At 36.4% G+C, this 15,630-nt stretch overlaps 1 protein-coding gene across 1 annotated transcript; it reads left to right on the top strand.

The window, feature by feature from the left end:
* The first annotated feature begins 229 nt into the window (after positions 1–229).
* On the top strand, positions 230–4,311 carry LOC132631800 (uncharacterized). Its single transcript, XM_060347497.1, has 4 exons — positions 230–1,747; positions 1,887–2,300; positions 2,419–2,466; positions 2,666–4,311. Exons 1-4 carry the CDS (start codon positions 697–699, stop codon positions 4,111–4,113), a joined length of 2,961 nt encoding a protein of 986 aa, XP_060203480.1. The 5' UTR covers positions 230–696; the 3' UTR covers positions 4,114–4,311.
* Positions 4,312–15,630: the final 11,319 nt, after the last annotated feature.

Here is a 15,630-nt window from a genome sequence, read left to right as displayed (position 1 = left end):
TTGATTCGGAGGGAGTATTAATGAAGACAAAAACACATAAAAAGTACAATTAAATGGACGAGTAAATCCAAATTGAGTCTCGCTGTCTTTGTGTCCAATAAAACAGAAGTCCAAACATACAAACAAAGACCATTAATTGCATCTTTGTTAAAAGAATGAATGTTAACTCATTCGTAGCCGCATTTCTCTGCTTCTTTCAGTACAATCATTACTTTTACTCTCAAATCAAACACTCCTCCTTTCTCTTTCACCTCAAACACGCCCCCACTCAGATTCACCAAGTGAAAAAAAGATTAGAAGTGAGAAAGGCATTTACTGTTAAAATTGAGCTCATGGTCAAGTCTCATTCAAGGGCAGGTTCCACAATCTCGACTTTTCTTTCTCTGCTCCCTTACTCCAGCCCCTTTTCCTATACAAGTCTCACTTTTCTTTCCCTTTCGAGATACCCTAGGATTCAACATAGGTCTCACAAACTCTCCTCTCAATATATCCTTCTTTAAAATTTCTTGGTCAAATAAATTATGAAAATTAAAAAAAAAAAAAAAAAAAAAGAAGCATACTTGAACAAATCTAAATGGAACAGATCTAGTTCTATACCTAGCAAAGTAAGGCGGTTTGGTTTCATTTTGTGACTAAGGAGTACTTTAGGGCGTTGTCTTTAAAAAACAATTTCTCCTCTGGGCCCCCATTGAAGAGATGGATGAAAACAAAGGAGATACCACCAAGAAACAACCCCAACAACATTTATCTAGCTCACCAGATGACCCTCATGATCAAGATTCACCCGATACGATACCAGTACAACAAAAACCACAGCCGATAGTTTCTGGTGCTCCTTATAATATTTCTTCATCTCTCTATAATATCCAAGGCGGTGCTAGTACTACTTCCGTTTCTTTCGATCAACAACAACAACAACAGTTTGAAGTTGTGAACCCAAAGCGGCCTAGATATACTGCAAGTCAGTGGAAATTCATACCTTCTTCGTCTTCCCAACAACAACAGCAGCAACAGCAAAAACCCAGTATAGTGAGCGCGGAGTCGAGCCCAATATCTCCTTCGGCCCACAACACTGCTGCTACCAATCCTGCTGCTGCGTCGTCTTCGGACGCAGCTTCTTCTCCTTCCCACTCTCCTCGGCCCTCAGCCTCGGGGCAAGAGCCAAGCAAGAGCGAAGGAGGAGGAGAACAAGTTCACCAACAATTCAGGAAAGGTAAGTACGTGAGTCCGGTTTGGAAACCTAACGAGATGTTGTGGCTAGCTAGGGCTTGGAAAATTCAGTACCAAGGTGGTAGCGGGGGGTCATCATCAGAGCTTGTTCATCTAGAAGTTTCTTCAGCACAACCAGCTGGTAGAGGCAAGACAAGAGCTGATAAAGATAGAGAAGTAGCTGAGTTTCTCAATAGGCATGGAGTTAACAGAGATGCTAAAACTGCTGGGACTAAATGGGACAACATGTTGGGTGAATTCAGAAAAGTATACGAATGGGAAAGAGGTGCTGAGAGGGAACAAATTGGAAAGAGTTATTTTAGACTGTCCCCTTATGAAAGGAAGATTCATAGATTGCCTGCTTCATTTGATGAAGAAGTTTTTGAAGAATTATCTCAGTTTATGGGTCCAAGAATGAGAACTCAAACTAGAATTGGTACTCAGTCCAATATTGGTGAAGATATTCGTACAGCTCTCACACTTACCAAGTCTTTGCCTCCCCCTCCACCCTTTAGGGAAGATGAACTTCATCTCTCCGGTATGCTCTCAGTAATTTAATTTGTCTTTCTTTTAATCTGTACAACGTACGCAAAACAATTAATTTAGTGTGGGACAATTAAATACAATGCACATTATGAACGTAACGTGCTAATGACATCTATATTGTGTGGATGTAGCAAGGGCAAAACAGTTGGTAACGACAAGTGGAACAGAAGCATTACTTCATGGATCAAGAAGTGGGTTATTAGGGTTTGAAACACCATCTTCTTCATTAGATGTTATTGGGGGTGGTGCATCTTCTTCCTCATCGAAAGAGCTTCGCCGCATCGGCAAAATTAGAATGATATGGGAGGAATCAGTGAGCTTGTGGGCTGAAGAAGGTGAGCATCACAGAGGTAGGGTAAAGCTTCAAGGATCAAGTTTTTTAAATGCAGATGAAATGGCATTCTTGGATGATTCTATGGTTGCTTCCACTATGGAGGCATTTGAAGATGGACCCATGAAAGGTTTTTCCGTTGATAGATTCCTATCTGGAGTACAACTCAAAGTCTTTGGCAGGAGAAAATCCTCTTCTGCACTTGCTCTTTCTGGTATTTTATCTAATTGTTTATGTGCATTTTTTAATATTTAGAATGTACCAGTCCTAAATCCTAATCATTAAGTATGGGAATAAGTAACGGTTTTTTTTTTTCATTCTGTTCAATCTAGGTCCCAATGAAAGATTGCAGCTTCCCTCTTCTGAATTTCCCATCAGATGTAAGTCCCTTCCATAAATTTCGGATTTTCTATTTGTGAAAAGGGCGCAATGATTTAATTTTCTATTCCTTCGCCTCTGAGCTAAATGAATTTTATATTAGTCTATACCGTAGTTCCCATTAATAGAATCTTAATGCTTTCAGCTGGATCTTGAAATCAGTTAAAAAATACAATTTTTAAATTTTCTCACACTTTGCAGCAACTACTCCTTGGGAATTTCAAGATCCGACTGAGTACTATGTTGGGTGTCTCAGATCTCCTCCACCTACACTTCCAAGTTTATTCGAGCTCTCTTGGCATTTGCAACAGCCACCACCGGAGGAACTCCGTTTTCCGCTCCGGCGAGACGTGTTCAAAGACTTGCCTCAAGGGAAAGAACTATTTTTCACTACTTCTACTGAGATATTAGACTGTAGAGGCATCACTTATGATGTTCTGAGCGCTATTATGCGGTCAAACCCTAGTCTCACTGCTGCAACCGCGACCGATAGGGACTCTTACATTGGCCTGTGGGATGATTGCATCAACAGGATAATATCAAAGTTTTGTTCCATTGAAATGGTATTCGTACGGAAATCTTCGTCATCTCTTGTGGAAACCGTGCAAGATCAATGGCCTAATGTTACTGCTTTCTTGAGGAATTTTTGCTTGTGGAGAGGAGAAGAAACTGATCAGTTAAGAGAAGGTCAACTAGATCCGTCTTCTTCTATTGTAGAGAAATTTCTTTGGACTTACATGGACCTTCCTTACGTGTTAGGTTACTATGCAGTTGGATTTGTTGTTACTTTCTGTGCCTTAAGTCGATCACAGGACCGTATCATCCGAACCGATCTTTACACAGTGGATCTCTCGACGCCAGTTGAAAGACTAAAAGCTTTAGTCCCATGTTGGAGAATTGCCGGATTATTACCATTATTAGCAGACAGATGCTTCCATTACATGAGCAGCAATGGGAGTAATTTTAAACATCTTCCATACACTGATTTTGAGAGAACAGATTTGGGTAATGGAAATTTCGTCGAGATGACTCCGAATACAGTGGTGAGATATTTTTCTAGTAAAAGAAAATGGTTGGCAGTCAAAGAAATATACGATTTTCTTGATCATAGAATCCCACACGCGGAATTTGTCGTTAAGGCATCAGAAAAAGATCTTGCATTGGTGTTCAAGCCAAGAGGTTGCAAATACAAGCCAGCAAACTGTGATCAACTAATAGAAGCATTGAAACAAGTCACAAAAGCACTAGTCGCATTACACGATCTTTCATTCATGCATAGAGATTTAGGATGGGACAAAGTCATGAGGAGAAGTGACAGGGAGAATGAGTGGTTCATTACGGGTTTCGACGAGGCAGTAACCGCCCCGCAGCTGTATCCACACGGTGGAGCAGCTATAGCGGGTGCCTCCTCGGGGATGAGGCACCCGCCGGAGATGGGAAGGAATTATCATGGTGTGAAAGTTGATGTATGGGGAATAGGTCAATTAGTGAAGAGTTGTGGATTAGTAGGGGTGCCACAGCTTTTAAGAGAGTTGCAGAATAGATGTTTGGACCATAACCCGGAGCAAAGACCGACGGCTGCTGACTGTTATCGACACTTGTTGCAGTTGCAGTCTTCAATGTCTGCAACCGCCGCCGGTGGGTATTGACAACTGATTGATGCGTGTTATTTAATACCATTCCATGCACTAGTGAAGCTACGTTATTCTGGTTCATTACGTTACTGTTCTTGACGTTTAACATCACATGGCTCTCTTTTATTTCTTTAATTAAGAAACTTGTTCACGGTTCAAGCGATTATTAAATAAAATTAAAAAATTAACTAAAAATCAATTGGTATTCTTCAATCAATGTTATATTCTCTCAGTTTATGTGATTCTTCTTAGCAAGAGTTCTTGTGTTGCTTTAATTTCTTAGCTACTTTCTTGGTTCTTTTTCTCTGTCTTTGTCCTTTTTTGTGGCCGTATTGTTTTTATTTATTCTTAGTGATATTAAAAATGACTGAACAAAAAGATATTTTTATACGAATTTGAAGTTTGACATTTCCGACTAAACAACGAAATTGATGTTCATGTGACAGCCTTGTCGGCTATATTTCATTTTGAGAATACTCGTGGCAACCTCATCGGCTAGCATATGTATATATGTATGTGGTTATGCATATGTCTTCTATAGTATTGGGTCTTTTCTGCATGCAAGTATCTTTTTATATATACTACGGGCCGGGATAGTTGTACTACGATTATGTTAGCATACATCAGGTGGTACTTGGTCGCTAGGATCGGGTGCCCGTCATGCCCCTCATCGGGGTGTGACACGAACAATGTGAGTAGTAGTTACAACATATCTGCAGAATAACTGAATAGAAAAAAAAATTGAAGAAAATATTCACAGATATACAAAAAGAAAGTTAAATCTAGAAAGAAGCTAGTAATCACATAGGAAAAAGAAATATTTGAAGAAACTTAAAAGACTTTTCAGAAAGAACATGCAATCAAATATACAGGTAGTCCGAAAATAAATTATCCAACCACTCTTTAAAGACCTAACTCTATGGTACCATTTCTCAATTACAACAATTGCCAATCCAACGTACCTCTTACATCTATATATCCAGATAAGTATTTACCTATACATTTATCAATTTGGTTAAAATGTAATGAAAGTAACTACAAAAATTTAACAAAAGATGGTTTCATACATATTAACGAACACAAACACTTTGTGAGCATAATTGTATGAGAAAAAAGCAAGATACCGATAGATTTTGGCTCTCTCTTTTACTGACACACTATGTCTGTCTCCTTCTCAGAAGCTTAATTTGTTATAAAACAATTCCTGCATTATCATCTTCATATCAGACGTACAGATAGGGTAAAACCATGTATCACTAAAAGGAGAAATCAATTTTGCAGACACAAAAAAGTTTTAATAATACAACAACAACAACAGCATACCCAGTGAAATTTTACAACGTGGCCTCTGGGGAGGGTAGAGCGTACGCAGACCTTATCCCTACTTTGGGAGATAGAGAGGTTGTTTCCGAAAGACCCTCCGCACAAAAAAAAAAGTTTTATTAATTTTTTATTTTTTTCATAAATAAACTACACCAACTCCACGTTATGTTGCTCTTAAAATCATTGTATTACGGGTAAGATAGAAGTAAAAATTAGAAGACCAAGTCACCCAAAACTTAAGCTTTCAAGGATGATAGAAATGGCCAAAGCAATCCAACGCCAAAGTAATAAGAATCACATATATAATACTACATAATTATCGCGACATATTGCCGTAGAAATATAATCTTCAACGCAATGGTTAAATCACCCTCCCATTCCAATTCTAAATGTTCATATTGCCTGCATGTTGTACTTTGACCAAGGAACAACCTGCAGAATGCATAGCTAGACAAAATTCGAAAATCTCTTCTTTCTGCAAATAGCAACTATAGTATAAAAACATCAATTTCAAATTGCAAACACATGTTTGGAAGCCTTGAAACTGCCGAATACGTGTTAGCAGTAGATGTTCAATAACTGGGGGCACAATTTTGTGAGTGTCAACATATGAAGAATGCAGTTGATAGCAAATACTTAGAACACAACTCTTGTGTTGCATATGATTCCACACTATGACAACTCTTTATTACTCTCATTTACTGCAATTCTTTATTGCCTTTAATTTGTAACTCTTCATTCTTAGGTAACGCTACTCATGCTACTGGAAAGGTTTGTCTGATTTGATTACTGCTACTACGTGGGATTCAATTCTATATTTATTTTGTGAGGCTCTTTAAAGCCATTTAGTAAGTCGAAAAATGAAAAAAAAAAAAAAAAAAAGATAAAAGATAAATAGAAATGGTGGTCATAAAGATAGGTTCTTTAACATTTTCTGGTGGTTTTAGTTTTTGTCTACCAAGTTCGAACTCATGACAGGTAAAATTAAGATTGGGTTTATATTAGATTAGTATCATATGTTTTTTCTTTTTTTTGTTATTTCCTATGTTCTTTAATCATTGTTTTGGTGAAGAAAAACTAGTAGCAGTTTGGATTGTCTTATTTTAAGTGTTTTTTTTTAGCTCTTTTGTATTTTTTTTTTAGTGTTTGAGAAAGATAAAAAATACTTTTAAAACTTACTTTTTGATCAAACAAGTACAAAAATAAGTCCAAAAGTTGTATATTCCCAACTTATCTTTTGACTTTTAATTTTTAGCTTATAAGCTACTTTTAAAAAGCCAATGCAAATACCCTCTTAATCACCACACACACAACTTACAATTTTCAACTCCCCTCGCATCTACGCCTCCTCAGATCTATCCACAACTCTGCATAAATGAAATTACAAGTATATATAACACCGAAGTACTCATTTTCTATCCAATTCTTCTCCCTAGCACATTGTTTTCTATTTTCTCTAATCATTGTTTTGTCCAAAGTTAATGCAGCAAATTTACAAGAGAGATTTTCTGATAAATTATTCTCTCCAAAAACATAAAATTAATAATATCTTTAGTCAATTGTAAAAGCATATACTCATTTCTTCCCATTTTATTCAAAGGTGTTACTGTTTGAAAAGTCAACTAGAGTAGTCTTTTATTTGACTATAATTTTTAATATTTTTTTAAAATACTTTAAATCATTAGTTATATTGAGTTGTAGTCTTTGTCGTGTAGTTACAAATATATTAGTTTTGTTCTAAAAAATTTATACATGAATTCACAGTCAAGATCAAGTATTTAACCTTCATGCTCCAATCTCCTGTTAGTAAATTGTGTTCAGAAAAAACAGAAAATTAGAAGAAAAAAAAACCCAGAAACTGGAAAAACTCATAAAAAAATACAAAAACTAGAAAATATCCGAGACCACAGAATTCACTGTGTGTCCTTAAGGAATTTAATCCCCTCACTGTACCCGAGGTTATGGATTACTTCTCCCAGAATAAAACGAATATACCTGTCGCAGAAATAGCGGTACTTCAAATGCCCACGACTTCGACAAACTCAAATCAGGCAACAAATCACACAAGGACTCGATATTTTAATTGTAAGAAAGTATGTAGAAGAAGTGCAATATTTTCTATGTAGAAAACTGAGGCTAGTCCTCTAAATTTATAGCCAACAAAGGGTAAAGTGTGAACGGGTGCGATTGTGCCTTATTGAAAAAGTTACAACCTATTCAATGTGAAAGGGTGCTATTCAAATTGCATCCTTTCTCGTGATGTCTTTTCAGAAAAGCACCTCTTCATTTCTCATTCACACACAAAAACCCAACATCTCCGCCCAGCTTTTCATTCTTTTATAAATCCACAAATTTAACATGCTCAATATAAACATTTTATACTTTTTGGTTAAACTAGAACCTTAATATTCAAAACTAATTAGTTATTAGACATAATACTGGTTGCTAGAGCAAATATTTTCCCCAAATTAACGAGTCAAAATAATGGAAGTTCCAGTCGAAACCTTTCCAAGATTTGTCTTAACAACTGTGTTTATTCAAAGTAAGAGAATAAAATGAGATCAAGAGCCGCTGTTGTTGTCTTCACCTAAATCATATAGTATTAGTAGAAGTGAATTTAAGATTTAAACTCAATAGATTCATAAAAATATTTATTTGTAATTACTCCTATCTAATAGGTGATTCAATTATTCAAATATTTACATAGTAGTACTTACAGTTGAAGTTGTTTACCCCGAATTTAGGTAATCAATTAAATTTATGAATGAGGTATAGGATATGTGGTTGAATCTTTGATCTATTTGGTTGGAAAAAAAGGTATATAAAGATATGTTATGAAGGAGCGAATAATAATCAGTGATTTACTCTAAATATATGTGTCTAATAATATATGAGTATTGTTTAATTGAACAAAGCTAAAGAATAACAACTGAATCCGGACCAAAGTCAGAGAATGAGAGAGATTTTATATATTTTGCTATTACAATGTTCTAGAACTCAAGAAGTCAACCCTTAAAAGTAAAATAATGCCTCCTATTTATAATTTTGCTTTATGGGCCTCTTGCAACATAAGCCCTTTTGAATAAAGAAAAACCCTAAAAAGGATAAGATTGGGTCGTACGGTCTGACACCCGTACGATTGGTAGTACAATGTGGCAGAACGGTATTGACGTGTGGCAATTGTGTAACGGATCACCCGGACCAACGGCCACGATCAACCGGGTTAACGGCCACGATCAACCGGGCCAACGATCACGGTCAACTCGGCTATGGAGAAATCGGACCAAACAATGTTCTTCGCTTTCTTCGGTTCAAGCACCCCTTCGATCCCGAAAGAACGTCTTCATGCTCGTGCTGGCTTCTTTCTTCCCTCGGTCTCCGGTCTTATCGGATTGCCGTATACAGAAGTAGATTTATTTCTCTCCCCTTGATGTTGATCCTAAGGGGAACACCAATATTTCGTACAAAATGGTGTTTTTCACCTTTACTTCTAGAGGTGCAGCTATCAGTTCTAATTAGTTAGACCTTCCGTGTTTTCGTTAGTCTCTCCTATCTACCAAAAGACATACGTAAGAATATGAAATAAAAAGTATTTAGACCATCTCAGATTATCCTATTAAAACTTGTGTATAGACAACAAAAATGGTATTATATTGTCAATGTTATGAAATATATTATGGATGTCCAATACACAAATATAATGCTTCTCCTCCACCATCTTAATGGTTCCTTCATTTTCTCATATATTGAATGCATATGTAGCACTATAAATAGAGGCATAAGTTTTCATATGAAATACACTTGTAACACATTTTGGAAGAATAGTAAAAATCTCTCCTCTTTTGTCATTCTATTCCTATGGTTTTCATCCTTTAATATTGTGACTCTTTTAGCTTCATTTTATAACACGTTATCAGCACGAGACTCTGCCATTCCGAGCAAATACTTTAAAGCCTCGAAGGTATTGATTTTCTATCTTTCTTTACTAATGGCAAATCTTACCAAACGTGAATTTGTAGCTTTAGATATATCCGGCAATACCTATATGTCTTGGATTCTTGACGCCGAAATTCACCTTAATGCGATGGGTCTGGCAGACACCATCAAAGATAAAAATGAGGCATCAAACCAAGACCGTGCCAAGGCTATGATATTCCTCCGCCATCACCTTGATGAGGACTTGAAAATGGAATATCTCACTGTTAAAGATCCTCTTACTCTATGGAATAATTTAAAAGATAGATATGACCACCTGAAGATGGTCATACTTCCACAAGCACGTTTTGATTGGCTCCATTTAAGGCTACAAGATTTTAAATCTATTAAGGCATATAATTCCGCCATGTTTAAAATTATTTCTCAGTTGAAATTATGTGGTGAAAATATTACTGATCATGATATGCTGGAGAAAACATTCTCCACTTTTCCTGCCTCGAGTATGCTCCTGCAGCAGCAATACCGAGAGATGAAATTCAAGAAATATTCTGATTTAATAGCACATCTTTTAGTGGCTGAATAACATAATGAATTATTAATGAAAAATCATGAAAGTCGACCCACTGGTACTGCCCCATTCCCTGAAGTGAATGAGGCAAATTTTCGTCATTCTAGGCGTGAAAGAGGTTGTGGCCCCAGTCGTGGTCATGGTCGTGGTCGAGGAATGAATTTTAATCATGATTCTCGTCTTGCACCAAATAATATCCTTCACCACCAGCAGTGTAAAAGGAAGGATGAAAAGCATAAAGCTGTGCAAAAGAAAAATTCAGAAAATAAATGCTTCCGATGTGGAGGAAAGGGGCACTGGTCACGTACCTGTCGTACGCCAAAGCACCTAGTTGATTTATATCAAGCCTCTCTCAAAAGGGCAGAAAAGGATGCCGAAGCAAATTTTATTTCTGAAGATAATGTTGAGCCCATGCATCTAGATGTGGAAGATTTCTTTGAACTTCCTGAAGGGAAAATAGATCATTTGATCGGTGATGGATCTGTAAAAACTTAGATATTTCATATGTGTCGTTTGTATGTGGTTATGTTTCCATGTTTATGTAAATGAAGTGTGTGTAATGCTTTGTTAAATAGTAATATATGTAATAAAATGTGTGTAATACTTTGCCTAATCATAATATCTACTTTGATATTCACTTTATCTATTATTTCATTTTGAAGAATCTATGGAAATTCCTCAAATTTTATTTGGATCAATGACCAATCATGAAGATATTTGTGTGATTGATAGTGGAACAACACATGCCATATTCAAAGATGAGAAATACTTTTCTCACTTGCATAGAAAAAGGGAAAATATTAATACAATTTCTGGAAATTCAAAATTGATTGAAGGCTCCGAAAGAGCTACTATATTTCTGACTAAGGGGACGAAACTTGTTATAGAAGATGCATTATTCTCTTCTAAATCCCCAAGAAACTTGTTAAGTTTCAAAGATATCCGCCGTAATGGATATCACGCTGAGACATTAAACGAAATAAATGATGAATATCTTGCCATTACAAAGAATGTCTCCGGCCAGAAATATGTTTTGGAGAAATTGTCAACTTTGTCTTCTGGTCTGTATTATGCAAAAATTAGTACAATTGAAGCACACTCGATCGTAAACCAGAAGTTTAATGATTCAAGTACTTTTATGCTTTGGCATGACCGAATAGGTCACCCTGGATCAATAATGATGAGACGAATTATTGAAAATTCAAATGGGCATCCACTTAAGAACCTGAAGATTCTTGAAAGTGGTGAATTTTCATGTGCTGCTTGTTATCAGGGTAAGTTGATAGCTAATCCATCACCAATGAAAGTTGACATTGAATCCCCTGCTTTTCTAGAACGTATACATGGGGATATATGTGGACCTATTCATCCACCTTGTGGGTCATTCAGATATTTTATGGTCCTAATAGACGCATCTTCAAGATGGTCTCATGTGTGCCTCCTATCGTCTCGAAACCTGGCGTTTTCGAAATTATTGGCACAAATAATACGCTTAAGGGAACAGTGTCCGGATTATCCCATTAAGGCTATACGCCTCGATAATGCCAGAGAATTTACTGTCCGGATTATCCCATTAAGGCTATACGCCTCGATAATGCCGGAGAATTTACGTCTCAATCTTTTGATGATTATTGTTTATCAGTTGGGATAAAAGTTGAACATCCTGTAGCACATGTTCATACCCAAAATGGCCTTACTGAGTCATTTATTAAACGACTACAATTGATAGCAAGACCACTACTTATGAAAACACGGTTGCCCACTACCGTCTGGGGACATGCTATCTTACATGCAGCATCTCTTATTCGCCTCAGACCGACTCATTATAATAAATACTCCCCGTCACAATTAGTATTTGGTCATGAACCAAATATTGCTCATCTCCGAATCTTTGGCTGTGCTGTATGTGCCTGTAGCACCACCACAGCGTACTAAGATGGGCCCCCAAAGAAGGTTAGGTATATATGTTGGGTTTGAATCACCCTCTATTATTCGCTATCTTGAGCCATTGACGGGAGATTTATTCACTGCCCGATTTGCAGATTGTCGATTTGATGAAACAAATTTTCCACAATTAGGGGGAGAGAGAAAAGAAATCAAAAGAGAAATTGTATGGAAAGTTCCATCACTATCTCATTTTGATCCACGTGCCCCCATATGTGAACAGGAGATCCAGAAGATCATTCACTTGCAAAAAATAGCAAATCAAATGCCAGACGCATTTACTGATTTGAAAAGGATAACTAAGTCACATATCCCTGCAGAGAATGTGCCTATCCGAATTGATGTCCCAAAGGGAAAATCTACTAGTGTCATAGCCTCTGAATCTCATGCACGCCTGAAGTGTGGTAGGCCATTGGGTTCTAAGGATAAAAATCCTAGAAAAAGAAACACGAAAAATGATCAAAATGACACTATGAAAGAATATCATGAAGATATTCAAGATCTGACTAATCCTGATACTCCTGAAGATATTAGGGAACCCGAGACTCAAGTAAATAAAGAACTATTATTGAGTTCTTCTGGTGATGGGATAAATTTGAATCGATCGAAGATTATGGTGGATAATGTTTTTGCATATAATGTTGCCCTAAATATTATGAAAGACATTGACGATCAGGAACCCCAATCTGTCGAAGAATGTCGACGAAGATATGATTGGCCAAAATGGCAAGAGGCAGTTCAATCAGAATTGAATTCACTTGCCAAACGTGAGGTTTTTGGACCTGTAGTCCAAACGCCTAATGGTGTAAAACCAATTGGCCATAAATGGGTTTTTGTGCGAAAAAAGGAATGAGAGAAATGAAATTGTGAGATACAAGGCACGCCTTGTTGCACAAGGATTCTCTCAACGACCCGGTATCGACTATGAAGAAACATATTCACCAGTTATGGATGGCATAACATTTCGATATCTCATCAGTTTAGTTGTACATGAAAACCTTGAAATACATCTGATGGATGTGGTTACAGCTTACCTTTATGGCTCACTTGATAATGAAGTCTATATGAAAATTCCTGAAGGATTTAAAATGCCTGAAGCAATTAACTCAAAGTCTCGGGAGATGTATTCAATCAGATTACAAAGATCGTTGTATGGTCTAAAACAATCAGGGCGCATGTGGTACAATCGCCTCAGTGAGTACTTGGTAAAAGAAAGTTATATAAATGATGCCATTTGTCCATGTGTTTTTATTAAGAAAGCAAAATCGTAGTTTGTTATAATCGTTGTTTATGTTGATGACATAAACCTAATTGGAACTCCAGAAGAGCTCCAAAATGCGATTGAATATTTAAAGAAAGAATTTGAGATGAAAGATATGGGAAAAGCAAAACTTTGTCTTGGTTTGCAGATTGAACATTTGACAGATGGGATCCTTATCCATCAATCTGCTTATACCGAAAAGGTTTTAAAAAGATTTTACATGGACAATGCGCATCCTTTAAGTACTCCAATGGTTGTTCGCTCACTTGAAGTGAGTAAAGATCCGTTCCGACCTCAAGAAGAAAATGAAGAGCTTCTTGGTCCTGAAGTACCATATCTTAGTGCAATTGGTGCACTTATGTATCTTGCTAACGCTACAAGACCTGACATAGCGTTCTCTGTTAATTTGCTAGCAAGATATAGCTCTTCTCCTACACGAAGACATTGGAACGGAGTTAAGCATATATTGCGATATCTGAAGGGAACTAGTGATATGGGTCTGTTTTATACTATCAAAGGTAGTACAGATCTTGTTGGTTATGCAGATGCAGGTTATTTATCTGATCCACATAAAGCTCGATCTCAAACAGGCTATCTGTTTACATGCGGAGGTACTGCTATATCATGGCGATCCACAAAGCAGTCCATTGTTGCTACTTCTTCGAATCATGCTGAGATAATAGCCATTCATGAAGCAAGTAGAGAATGTGTGTGGTTGAGATCAGTGATACATTTCATCAGAGAAAGATGTGGCTTGAAGTGTGATACAAAATTACCCACAGTATTATATGAAGATAATGTTGCATGCATAGCTCAATTAAAAGGAGGATTTATAAAAGGAGATAGAACGAAGCACATTTCACCAAAGTTATTTTTCACACATGATCTCCAGAAGAAAGGTGCTATTGATGTGCAACAAATTCGTTCAAGTGACAATCCTGCAGATTTGTTCACCAAATCTTTGCCAACTTCAACTCTTGAGAAGATGATATTCAAGATTGGAATGCGAAGACTCCGACATCTGAATATTGGTCTTCGTCAGGGGGAGTGAAATACGCGTTGTACTCTTTTTTTCTTAATCAAGTTTTGTCCCATTGGGTTTTCTTGGTAAGGTTTTTAATGAGGCAGCTCTCAAAGCGTATTACTAGATATGTGTACTCTCTTTTTTTCCTTCATTGAGGCTTTTTTCCACAGGGTTTTTCCCAATAAGGTTTTTAACGATGCACATCATCTATGGACATCCAAGGGGGAGTGTTATGAAATATATTATGGATGTCCAATACACAAATATAATGCTTCTCCTCCACCATCTTAATGGTTCCTCCATTTTCTCATATATTGAATGCATATGTAGCACTATAAATAGAGGAATAAGTTTTCATATGAAATACACTTGTAACACATTTTGGAAGAATAGTAAAAATCTCTCCTCTTTTGTCATTCTATTTCTATGATTTTCATCCTTTAATATTGTGACTTTTAGCTTCATTTTATAACAGTCAAGATTTTGTAAGTTGGTCAAGACAAATAAATATGTATATCACACTTAATAATATATATTATATTAAACGGAAAGGGCCAAAACTACTCCTATTCTATTTGATTTGATACAAAAATGACATCCGTTCACCTTTTAAGCCAAAAATGTTCCTCCGTTCTCTTTTGACCCAAATGCCCTAAAAACCACCGGACGACTAAAATAACAAGAAAAGAGCCAAAACGGCCCCTGATATATCGGATTTGGTAAACAATGCCCTTCGTTAACCGCACATCAAATTAAACCCCGCACCCAATCTCTTTCCTTCTTTTCATTACACTCCACTACAATGGTGGATTTTTTATTTTTTCTTAAAAAAAGGAATAGTTTACAATTTATAAATGTGTAGTTCAAATTTCAGTTTTTTTTTTTTTTTTTTTTTTTGAAGGTTAAATCTTTATAAGTTCAAATTATAAGAAGATTTCATGGAGCGCCACTTGCATATGTTTCGAACTCTAGTCTAGTTTGAACCCCTGAATTTTTAATGGATCTCCATAACATTGTTTTAAAATTTTAATGGTATAAGTTCAAACTCTAGCTAGGACACGGTCCTGCAATTCTACTTGTATATGATCAAAATCTCTTTTATAGCAAGATTTCTTAGAGTAGTAAGTTCGAACTCTAGGACACGTCAGTCCTGGAGTTTCACTTATAGATGTTGAAACTTCGTGATAATGTCTTGGAGTTCAGCGATGTACGGTGAATGAAATAATCTTTTAACAGTATTTGAGTTGTAGGGCTAAGCTAGACTAAATATATTCTTAACACGATAGGAGTATTTTTTATTTTGAGCCAAGTCCGCACATTATTTTTCAAAAGGCATCACCATTAAGAATATTCCTACTTTTATGTAGCTTCCAAATTCTCTCAACTAATGATAGGGAGAATAGTTTATATAGTCATCTAAGTAAAACAAATTATCTACCAAAGTCACTTATCTTTAATTTGTAGGGAAAAGGGCCT

This window comes from Lycium barbarum, chromosome 3 (assembly GCF_019175385.1).
Source record: "Lycium barbarum isolate Lr01 chromosome 3, ASM1917538v2, whole genome shotgun sequence".
Classification (NCBI taxonomy): domain Eukaryota; kingdom Viridiplantae; phylum Streptophyta; class Magnoliopsida; order Solanales; family Solanaceae; genus Lycium; species Lycium barbarum.
Note: the sequence above shows the minus strand (reverse complement) of the source record. Positions and strands in the feature narration are given on the sequence as shown.